This window comes from Salvelinus fontinalis, chromosome 1 (assembly GCF_029448725.1).
Source record: "Salvelinus fontinalis isolate EN_2023a chromosome 1, ASM2944872v1, whole genome shotgun sequence".
NCBI lineage: Eukaryota > Metazoa > Chordata > Actinopteri > Salmoniformes > Salmonidae > Salvelinus > Salvelinus fontinalis.
Window position 1 is genome coordinate 78,345,507 of NC_074665.1, and position 12,352 is coordinate 78,357,858.

At 43.3% G+C, this 12,352-nt stretch overlaps 1 protein-coding gene across 3 annotated transcripts in view; it reads right to left on the reverse strand.

Annotated features, from left to right (window-relative positions):
- LOC129862370 (protein tweety homolog 2-like) overlaps nucleotides 1-12,352 on the reverse strand; it is a 100,254-nt gene that overhangs the window by 12,560 nt on the left and 75,342 nt on the right. For all 3 annotated transcript variants that reach the window (XM_055933948.1, XM_055933959.1, XM_055933938.1), the window contains exons 5-6: nucleotides 10,571-10,666; nucleotides 4,400-4,472 (exon numbers count right to left, since the gene is read on the reverse strand). In XM_055933948.1, the coding sequence (XP_055789923.1) occupies nucleotides 4,400-4,472; nucleotides 10,571-10,666 (169 nt within the window). The remainder of the gene's footprint in view (nucleotides 1-4,399; nucleotides 4,473-10,570; nucleotides 10,667-12,352) is intronic.

The window sequence follows — 12,352 nt, forward strand, 5'->3', positions numbered from 1 at the left end:
TCTAATCTAAAGATGATGTAAAGTAGGGTCTAAACTAAAAAGGATGTAAAATAGGGTCTAATCTAAAGATGATGTAAAATAGGATCTAATCTAAAGATGATGTAAAATAGGGTCTAATCTAAAAATGATGTCAATTAGGGTCTAATCTAAAGATGATGTCAAATAGGGTCTAATCTAAAGATGATGTCAAGTAGGGTCTAATCTAAAGATGATGTAAAGTAGGATCTAATCTAAAGATGATGTAAAATAGGGTCTAATCTAAAGATGATGTAAAATAGGGTCTAATCTAAAGATGATGTAAAATAGGATCTAATCTAAAGATTATGTAAAATAGGGTCTAATCTAAAGATACACGAAAATATGTGTATTTAGATCATTGACGTTAAAGGTTAGAAAATGACAATTTATTGTAAAGTAGTTTGACAACCCTGTTTGGAAGCTTTAAAATGATATCAAACTCAACTGTTTACCTTTTCCAGTTATGAAGACATGGATGTGTCATGATAGGGTGGTGTAGGCAAAATGGGTCAACTTTGAGTACCTCTATCTCCTGAATGCCTTGGACCAAAAAGTCACTTTCTGACCACTTCTACCATAGGAAAATATGTATGGAAAGTTTCATTGAAATGAAAAGGGGTCCAAAAACCCAGCCCTTTCTCCTTTTCCAGCAGCCGCTTTACTGTCTCCAACTCCTTCTCCTCAGTGTTTGTCATACCGAGTTTAATCTGACTCAAGACAGACATCCAATCACATTTTTTTCAGACAGCAGTAAGGGGTAAGAAATGTTGGTTGAGAAAATACCCTCTCCATTCAAATCAAATTCTATTGGTCACATACACGTGTTTAGCAGATGTTATTGCGGGTGTAGCGAAATGATTGTGCTTCTAGTTCCAACAGTGCAGCCATATCTAACAAGTAATATCTAACAATTTCACACCATATACCTAATACACACAAATCTAGGTAAAGGAATGGAATTAAGAATATCTAAATATATGGAAGAGCAGTTGCCGTACCAGGCGGTGATACAGCCCGACAGGATGATCTCAATTGTGCCTCTGTAAAAGTTTGTGAGGGCTTTAGGTGACAAGCCACATTTCTTCAGCCTCCTAAGGTTGAAGAGGCGCTAATGCGCCTTCTTCACCATGCTGCCTGTGTGGGTGGACCATTTCAGTTTGTCAGTAATGTGTACGCCGAGGAACTTAACTTTCCACCTTCTCCACTACTGTCCCGTCGATGTGGATAGGGGGGTGCTCCCTCTGCTGTTTCCGGAAGTTCATGATCATCTCCTTTGTTTTGTTCACGTTGAGTGAGAGGTTATTTTCCTGGCACCACACTCCTAGAGCCCTCACCTCCTCCCTGTAGGCTGTCTCGTCATTGTTGGTAATCAAGCCTACTACTGTTGTGTCGTCTGCAAACTTGATGATTGTGTGGTAGGCATGCTTGGCCATGCACTCATTGGTGAACAGGGAGTATGGGAGGGGGCTGAGCACGCACCCTTGTGGGGCCCCAGTGTTGAGGATCAGCGAAGTGGAGGTGTTGTTTCTTACCTTCACCACCTGGGGGCGGCCCGTCAGGAAGTCCAGGACCCAATTGCATAGGGCGGTATTCAGACCCAGGGTGTCAAGCTTAATGATGAGCTTGGAGGGTACTATGGTGTTGAATGCCGAGCTATAGTCAACAAACAGCATTCTTACATAGGTATTCCTCTTGTCCAGATGGAATAGGGCAGTGTGCAGTGATGCCGATTGCATCGTCTGTGGATCTATTGGGGCGGTAAGAAAATTGAAGTGGGTCTAGGGTGTCAGGTAGGGTGGAGGTGATATGATCCTTGACTAGTCTCTCAAAGCACATCATGATGACGGAAGTGAGTGCTACGGGGCGATAGTCGTTTAGCTCAGTTACCTTTGCATTCTTGGCCATCTTGAAGTATGTGGCGACAGAAGACTGGGATAGGGAGGGATTGAATATGTCCGTAAACACACCAGCCAGCTGGTCTTTACATGATGTGAGGACACAGCTAGTGATGCCGTCTGGGCCGGCAAGTGTTAACACGCTTAAATGTCTTACTCACGTTGGCCACGGAGAAGGAGAGTCCACAGTCCTTGGTAGCGGGCCGCGTCAGTGGCACTGTGTTATCCTCAAAGCGGGCAAAGAACGTGTTTAGCTTGTCCGGAAGCAAGAAGTCGGTGTCCGCGACATGGCTGGTTTTCCTTTTGTAGTCCGTGATTGTCTGTAGACCGTGCCACATACGTTTCGTGTCTGAGCCGTTGAATTGCAACTCCACTTTGTCTCTATACTGATGTTTTGCCTGTTTGATTGCCTTGCAGGGGGAATGACTACTCTGTTTGTATTCAGCCATATTCCCAGTCACCTTGCCATGGTTAAATGTGGTGGTTCGCGCTTTCAGTTTTGCGCGAATGCTACCATCTATCCACAGTTTCTGGTTAGGGTAGGTTTTAACAGTCACAGTGGGTACAACATCTCTTATACACTTCCTGATAAACTCAGTCACCGTCTCAGTGTATTCGTCAATATTATTCTCAGAGGCTACCTGGAACATATCCCAGTCCGCGTAATCAAAACAATCTTGAAGTGTGGATTCCGATTGGTCAGACCAGCGTTGAATAGTCCTTAGCACCGGTACTTCCTGTTGGAGTTTCTGCCTATAAGAAAGGATGAGCAAAATGGAGCAATTGTTGAGTGTTTAAGCAGCGCGAGTACTAGCATCCATATGCTGATAGAATTTAGGCAGCCTTTTCCTCAAATTTGCTTTGTTAAAATCCCCAGCTACAATAAATGCAGCATCAGGATAATGTATATGCTTTCCAGTTTGAATAAAGTCCAGTGAAGTTCCTTGAGGGCCGTCGTGGTATAGTCTTGCGGGGGGATATACACGGCCGTGACTATAAACAATGATAATTATTTTGGGAGATAATACGGTTGGCATTTGATTGTGAGGTATTCTAGGTTGGGTGAAAAAAAGGACTTGAGTTCCTGTATGATGTCTCTCTGGAAAGAAACCCTTGCCCTGAGCAAGTCAACTTTATTATCCAGGGACTGAACATTAGCGTGTAATATACTCGGAAGCGGTGGGTGCTGTGTGCGCCTCCTAAGTCGGACTAGAAGACTGCTCCGAGTACCTCTCCTTTGCCGGCGTTGTTTTGGGTCAGCCTCTGGAATCAGTTCAATTGCTCTGGGTGGTGCGAACAAAGGATCCACTTCGGGATTGTAAGTTGTTTGCAAGATTGCAAGTTGTATTCCTGGTTCTAATGCTGTTACCACCGCTCTGATATCCACCAGTTCTTCCTGGCTGTATGTAATAACACATAACATTTTCTGGGCTAACAATGTAAGAAATAATACATTAAAAAACAAAATACTGCAAAGTTTGCTACGAACTAGAAGCAAGGCAGCCCTCTCTGTCGGCGCAATCTTGATAGTACTATGCACTTGCAATAGTACTCGTCTATGTAAAAGCAATATGGCTTTATGCTAGCACATTGTGAATACGTATTCAGAGCACATATAAAGCCATATCCCTAAGGATTTCTGCCAGAAAACTATTCAATGTGATTTCTCTCAGACTCTCACATGCACGCACAGAGTATAGACGCACACACACACACTCTACAAGAAGACTTTCAAAGTGAGAGTGAACACTCATGGCCCCAAAGCAATTTGTCTTAGCTGTCAGCCATGGTGAGAATTGATTAGCACAGTAACAATTGGACATGGTCCTGAGTTGTTTCAAAATGGTGCCATATTCCCAAGATCAGGGCTCCCCAACCCTGTTCCTGGAGAGCTACCCCCTCTTGAAGGTTTTCACTCCAACCCTGTTCCTGGAGAGCTACCCCCTCCTGAAGGTTTTCACTCCAACCCTGTTCCTGGAGAGCTACCCTCCTGTAGGTTTTCACTCCAACCCCTGTTCCTGGAGAGCTACCCCACCTGTAGGTTTTTACTCCAACCCTGTTCCTGGAGAGCTACCCTCCGGTAGGTTTTCACTCCAACCATGTTCCTGGAGAGCTACCCTCCTGTAGGTTTTCACTCCAACAGTGTTCCTGGAGAGCTATCCTCCTGTAGGTTTTCACTCTAACCCTGTTCCTGGAGAGCTACCCACCTGTGCGTTTTCACTCTAACCCTGTTCCTGGAGAGCTACCGTCTTGTAGGTTTTCACTCCAACCCTGTTCCTGGAGAGCAACCGTCCTGTAGGTTTTCACTTTAAACCCATTTCTAACTAACCTGGTTCAGCTTATCAACCAGCACATTTTTAGATTTAGGTGCTCTAGATTAGGGTTGGAGAGGGTAGCTCTGGATGGCAGGATCCGGCTGTATGTTTGACACCCCTGGGGTATAGGGTTCCATTTGGAACGCAGGCCTCAGAGTCAAATTCCCTCACCACAGCAGTGGCCAGGTCAGCTCCCAGAGACGCCCAGCTCAGGATCAACGTCAGCACCCCAAACACCATCATACTGCAGGGTCACAGAGAGAAAGGTATAGTATTATTACATTGTTTATAACACACTATAATAATTATAACACTGGCCAACAAACATTAGAACTCTTCAAATTGCTATAGTCATAGTGTAGTCATCAAGTATGCAGTCATCAAGGATGTGATAATCAAAGATGATGATGTCATCATTAGTGATGGGGCAATATCTTGAACATCAAATCGTAATAAAATCATAGCATCGAATCACAATACATATCATATCGGTCCCTCAGTATGGTGATAATATTGTATGGTGAGGTCTCTCAGTATGGTGATAATAAGGTATGGTGAGGTCCCTCAGTATGGTGATAATAAGGTATGGTGAGGTCTCTCAGTATGGTGATAATATTGTATGGTGAGGTCCCTCAGTATGGTGATAATAAGGTATGGTGAGGTCCCTCAGTATGGTGATAATAAGGTATGGTGAGGTCTCTCAGTATGGTGATAATAAGGTATGGTGAGGTCCCTCAGTATGGTGATAATAAGGTATGGTGAGGTCCCTCAGTATGGTGATAATAAGGTATGGTGAGGTCCCTCAGTATGGTGATAATATGGTGTGGTGAGGTCCCTCAGTATGGTGATAATAAGGTATGGTGAGGTCCCTCAGTATGGTGATAATATGGTGTGGTGAGGTCCCTCAGTATGGTGATAATAAGGTATGGTGAGGTCCCTCAATATGGTGATAATATGGTATGGTGAGGTGCCTCAGTATGGTGATAATATGGTATGGTGAGGTCCCTCAGTATGGTGATAATATGGTGTGGTGAGGTCCCTCAGTATGGTGATAATAAGGTATGGTGAGGTCCCTCAGTATGGTGATATGGTATGGTGAGGTCCCTCAGTATGGTGATAATATGGTATGGTGAGGTCCCTCAGTATGGTGATAATAAGGTGTGGTGAGGTCCCTCAGTATGGTGATAATATGGTATGGTGAGGTCCCTCAGTATGGTGATAATATGGTGTGGTGAGGTCCCTCAGTATGGTGATAATAAGGTGTGGTGAGGTCCCTCAGTATGGTGATAATATGGTATGGTGAGGTCCCTCAGTATGGTGATAATATGGTGTGGTGAGGTCCCTCAGTATGGTGATAATAAGGTGTGGTGAGATCCCTCAGTATGGTGATAATATGGTATGGTGAGGTCCCTCAGTATGGTGATAATAAGGTATGGTGAGATCCCTCAGTATGGTGATAATAAGGTATGGTGAGATCCCTCAGTATGGTGATAATATGGTGTGGTGAGGTGCCTCAGTATGGTGATAATAAGGTATGGTGAGATCCCTCAGTATGGTGATAATAAGGTATGGTGAGATCCCTCAGTATGGTGATAATAAGGTATGGTGAGATCCCTCAGTATGGTGATAATATGGTGTGGTGAGGTGCCTCAGTATGGTGATAATAAGGTATGGTGAGATCCCTCAGTATGGTGATAATAAGGTATGGTGAGATCCCTCAGTATGGTGATAATAAGGTATGGTGAGATCCCTCAGTATGGTGATAATATGGTGTGGTGAGGTGCCTCAGTATGGTGATAATATGGTATGGTGAGGTCCCTCAGTATGGTGATAATATGGTGTGGTGAGGTCCCTCAGTATGGTGATAATATTGTATGGTGAGATCCCTCAGTATGGTGATAATAAGGTATGGTGAGATCCCTCAGTATGGTGATAATATGGTATGGTGAGGTCCCTCAGTATGGTGATAATATGGTGTGGTGAGGTGCCTCAGTATGGTGATAATGTGGTATGGTGAGATCCCTCAGTATGGTGAAAATATAGTATGGTGAGGTCCCTCAGTATGGTGATAATATAGTATGGTGAGATCCCTCAGTATGGTGATAATATAGTATGGTGAGATCCCTCAGTATGGTGATAATGTGTGGTGAGATCCCTCAGTATGGTGATAATATGGTATGGTGAGGTGCCTCAGTATGGTGATATATGGTATGGTGAGATCCCTCAGTATGGTGATAATATGGTATGGTGAGGTGCCTCAGTATGGTGATAATATAGTATGGTGAGGTCTCTCAGTATGGTGATATAGTATGGTGAGGTCCCTCAGTATTGTGATAATATAGTATGGCGAGGTGCCTCAGTATGGTGATGATATGGTATGGTGAGATCCCTCAGTATGGTGATAATAAGGTATGGTGAGGTCCCTCAGTATGGTGATAATAAGGTATGGTGAGGTCTCTCAGTATGGTGATAATAAGGTATGGTGAGGTCCCTCAGTATGGTGATAATATGGTATGGTGAGGTCCCTCAGTATGGTGATAATAAGGTATGGTGAGGTCTCTCAGTATGGTGATAATAAGGTATGGTGAGGTCCCTCAGTATGGTGATAATATGGTATGGCGAGGTGCCTCAGTATGGTGATAATATGGTATGGTGAGATCCCTCAGTATGGTGATAATAAGGTATGGTGAGGTCCCTCAGTATGGTGATAATATGGTATGGTGAGATCCCTCAGTATGGTGATAATAAGGTATGGTGAGGTCTCTCAGTATGGTGATAATAAGGTATGGTGAGGTCCCTCAGTATGGTGATAATATGGTATGGTGAGGTCCCTCAGTATGGTGATAATATTGTATGGTGAGGTCTCTCAGTATGGTGATAATATGGTATGGTGAGGTCTCTCAGTATGGTGATAATATGGTATGGTGAGGTCCCTCAGTATGGTGATAATATAGTATGGTGAGGTCCCTCAGTATGGTGATAATAAGGTATGGTGAGGTCTCTCAGTATGGTGATAATATGGTATGGTGAGGTCCCTCAGTATGGTGATAATATGGTGTGGTGAGGTCCCTCAGTATGGTGATAATATAGTATGGTGAGGTCCCTCAGTATTGTGATAATATGGTATGGCGAGGTGCCTCAGTATGGTGATAATATGGTATGGTGAGATCCCTCAGTATGGTGATAATATGGTATGGTGAGATCCCTCAGTATGGTGATAATATGGTATGGTGAGATCCCTCAGTATGGTGATAATAAGGTATGGTGAGGTCTCTCAGTATGGTGATAATAAGGTATGGTGAGATCCCTCAGTATGGTGATAATAAGGTATGGTGAGGTCCCTCAGTATGGTGATAATAAGGTATGGTGAGGTCCCTCAGTATGGTGATAATAAGGTATGGTGAGGTCCCTCAGTATGGTGATAATATTGTATGGTGAGGTCTCTCAGTATGGTGATAATATGGTATGGTGAGGTCTCTCAGTATGGTGATAATATGGTATGGTGAGGTCCCTCAGTATGGTGATAATATGGTATGGTGAGGTCCCTCAGTATGGTGATAATAAGGTATGGTGAGGTCTCTCAGTATGGTGATAATATGGTATGGTGAGGTCCCTCAGTATGGTGATAATATGGTGTGGTGAGGTCCCTCAGTATGGTGATAATATTGTATGGTGAGGTCTCTCAGTATGGTGATAATATGGTATGGTGAGATCCCTCAGTAAGGTGATAATATAGTATGGTGAGGTCCCTCAGTATGGTGATAATATTGTGTGGTGAGGTCCCTCAGTAAGGTGATAATATCGTATGGTGAGGTCTGGGCTGTTAACTCTGCCTCGCCATTCAAAAGTCCTCTCTTCGGAGACTGCGAAAGCTCTGTAGTGAACAGCATATGAAGAGGACGAGAGATGTCATGGCGCATCATCTCTGTTGTCCTCCAGTCGATAACAGCCTCTTTACGACTTCATGATGCAGGCAATGAGACATGCATCCTGTCTGCTCCCTCCAAACCATCCCCCATTAACAGACAATAGGAAATGCATTTCTCTGCCCCTCTCGACCCCCCCACTCACTCCAATCCACCCCCTCTCCACTTATGAACTAATGCCTTCAGCAAATTACATCATCACCATGTGACCACAATCTTGTAGTGCCGTGAAAACGTGTGTGTTTGTGTGCATATACATTGTGTGTGTCTACGTACACTACCGGTCAAACGTTTTAGAACACCTTATTTGTATTATTTTCAACATTGTAGAATACTAGTGAAGACATCAAAACCATGAAATAACACATATGGAATGCAGTAGTAACCAAAAAAGTATGACAAGGTGAGACAGGGAGCACAGAGGGCCAAGATGAGTTACATGCTTACTATATGCTGAGTGTGTATGATGTGTGTGTATTTGTATTTATTATAGATCCCCATTAGCTCCTGCCAAAGCAGCAGCTACGCTTCTTGGGGTCTGGCAAAATTAAAGCAGTAAACATGTATTAATCACATCTTTACTAATGCTGCAGAAACATGCTTGAAAGCAGTATCCAGATCTATCAGATGTAGTGATCACAATATAGTAGCCATATCTAGGAAAATCTAAGTTCCAAAGGCTGGGCCTAATATAGTCTATAAGAGGTCATACAATAAGTTTTGTAGTGATTCCTGTGTTGTTGATGTAAAGAATATTTGTTGGTTTGCGGTGTGTAATGGGGAGCAAACACAATTTTCCCCAAAACTTTACGAAGGGTTGGTCACAGGCTGATTGGTCGGCTATTTGAGCCAGTAAAGGGGCTTTACTATTCTTAGGTAGCGGAATAACTTTTGCTTCCCTCCAGGTCTGGGGGCACACACTTTCCAGTAGGCTTGAATTGAAAATATGGCAAATAGGAGTAGCAATATCATCCGCTATTATCCTCAGTAATTTTCCATCCAAACTGTCAGACCCCAGTGGCTTGTCATTGTTGGTAGACAACAATAATTTTTCCACACTCACAATTCCAAATTACAATGCTTGTCTTTCATAATTATGTCAGATATACTTGGATGTGTAGTGTCAGCATTTCTTGCTGGCATGTCATGCCTAAGTTTGCTAATCTTGCCAATAAAAAAAATCTTTAAAGCAGTTGGCAATATCAGTGGGTTGTGTTGAATGAGCCATCTGATTCAATGAATGATGGAGCTGAGTTTTACTTTTTCACAAAATTTCATTTAAGGTGCTTTAAAGCTTTTTACTATCATTCTTTATATAATTTATTTTTGGTTTCATAGTGTAGTTTTTATTTTTTATTTAGTTTAGTTACATGATTTCTCTATTTGCAGTATGTTTGCCAATCGGTTGTGCAGCCAGACTTATTTGCAATTTATTTTGCCTCATCCCTCTCAACCATACAAGTTTTCAATTCGTCATCAATCCACGGGGATTTAACAGTTTCTACAGTCATTGCATTAATGGGTGCATGCTTATTAGCAACTGGAATAAGCAATTTCAGAAATGTGTCAAGTACAACATGTGTTTGCTCCTCATTACACATCAAACTAACACATATTCTTTACATCAACAACACAGGAATCACTACAAAACTTATTGTATGACCTCTTATACACTACATTAGGCCCAGCCTTTGGAACTTTGGTTTTCCTAGATATGGCTACTATATTGTGATCACTATATCTGATGGATCTGGATACTGCTTTCAAGCACATTTCTGCAGCATTAGGAAAGTTGTGATTAATGCATGTTGATGATTTCATTAATGTGCTGTTTGTAACTACCCTGGTAGGTTGACTGATAACCTGAACCAGGTTGCAGGCACTGGTTATAGTTTGAAGCTTTTTTTGAGTGGCCAGCATGATGAAACCTCTCTGTTGATATCACATAAATAATCAAGCATTTCACATATGTTATCCAGATACTGACTGTAAGCACTTGGTGGTCTATAGCAGCTTCCCACAGGAATGGGCTTTAGGTGAGGCAGATGAACCTGTAGCCATATTACTTCAACAGTAGTTAACATGAGATCCTCTCTAATCTTTACAGGAATGTGGTTCTGAATATAAACAGCAACACCAGAAAAGTAACAGAAGTAACAGGGACAGAACAGTTACCGGGACAGAACGGTGACAGGGACAGAACTGTCACAGTGATAGAACAGTAACAGGGACAGAAGAGTAACAGGGACAGAAGAGTAACAGGGACAGAAGAGTAACAGGGACAGAAGAGTAACAGGGACAGAAGAGTAACAGGGACAGAAGAGTAACAGGGACAGAAGAGTAACAGGGACAGAAGAGTAACAGGGACAGAACAGTAACAGGGACAGAACAGTAACAGGGGCGGTAGGCTACTCACGTTGTCAGCAGCCAGCGAGACTGTTTGGCTAGGCCCAGGCAAGCCGCCAGACAGATCACCAGATCTAGAATCAGTAGCAGCAGGTAGGTGAGCCACCTAGAGGACACAGAGGAAATGACAAACAGACAGAGACAGACAGTCAGTGTAACAGATCTAGAATGAGTTACAGCAGGATCCTAGAGGACACAGAGGGAATGACAGACAGTCAGTGACAGACAGTCAGTGTAACAGATCTAGAATGAGTTACAGCAGGATCCTAGAGGACACAGAGGGAATGACAGACAGTCAGTGACAGACAGTCAGTGTAACAGATCTAGAATGAGTTACAGCAGGATCCTAGAGGACACAGAGGGAATGACAGATAGTCAGTGACAGACAGTGTAACAGATCTAGAATGAGTTACAGCAGGATCCTAGAGGACATAGAGGAATGACAGACAGTCAGTGACAGACAGTCAGTGTAACAGATCTAGAATGAGTTACAGCAGGATCCTAGAGGACACAGAGGAATGACAGACAGTCAGTGACAGACAGTCAGTGTAACAGATCTAGAATGAGTTACAGCAGGATCCTAGAGGACAGAGGGAATGACAGACAGTCAGTGACAGACAGTGTAACAGATCTAGAATGAGTTACAGCAGGATCCTAGAGGACACAGAGGAATGACAGACAGTCAGTGACAGACAGTCAGTGTAACAGATCTAGAATGAGTTACAGCAGGATCCTAGAGGACACAGAGGAATGACAGACAGTCAGTGACAGACAGTCAGTGTAACAGATCTAGAATGAGTTACAGCAGGATCCTAGAGGACACAGAGGAATGACAGACAGTCAGTGACAGACAGTCAGTGTAACAGATCTAGAATGAGTTACAGCAGGATCCTAGAGGACACAGAGGGAATGACAGACAGTCAGTGACAGACAGTCAGTGTAACAGATCTAGAATGAGTTACAGCAGGATCCTAGAGGACACAGAGGGAATGACAGACAGTCAGTGACAGACAGTCAGTGTACAGATCTAGAATGAGTTACAGCAGGATCCTAGAGGACACAGAGGGAATGACAGATAGTCAGTGACAGACAGTGTAACAGATCTAGAATGAGTTACAGCAGGATCCTAGAGGACATAGAGGAATGACAGACAGTCAGTGACAGACAGTCAGTGTAACAGATCTAGAATGAGTTACAGCAGGATCCTAGAGGACACAGAGGAATGACAGACAGTCAGTGACAGACAGTCAGTGTAACAGATCTAGAATGAGTTACAGCAGGATCCTAGAGGACAGAGGGAATGACAGACAGTCAGTGACAGACAGTGTAACAGATCTAGAATGAGTTACAGCAGGATCCTAGAGGACACAGAGGAATGACAGACAGTCAGTGACAGACAGTCAGTGTAACAGATCTAGAATGAGTTACAGCAGGATCCTAGAGGACACAGAGGAATGACAGACAGTCAGTGACAGACAGTCAGTGTAACAGATCTAGAATGAGTTACAGCAGGATCCTAGAGGACACAGAGGAATGACAGACAGTCAGTGACAGACAGTCAGTGTAACAGATCTAGAATGAGTTACAGCAGGATCCTAGAGGACACAGAGGAATGACAGACAGTCAGTGACAGACAGTCAGTGTAACAGATCTAGAATGAGTTACAGCAGGATCCTAGAGGACACAGAGGAATGACAGACAGTCAGTGACAGACAGTCAGTGTAACAGATCTAGAATGAGTTACAGCAGGATCCTAGAGGACACAGAGGGAATGACAGACAGTTAGTGACAG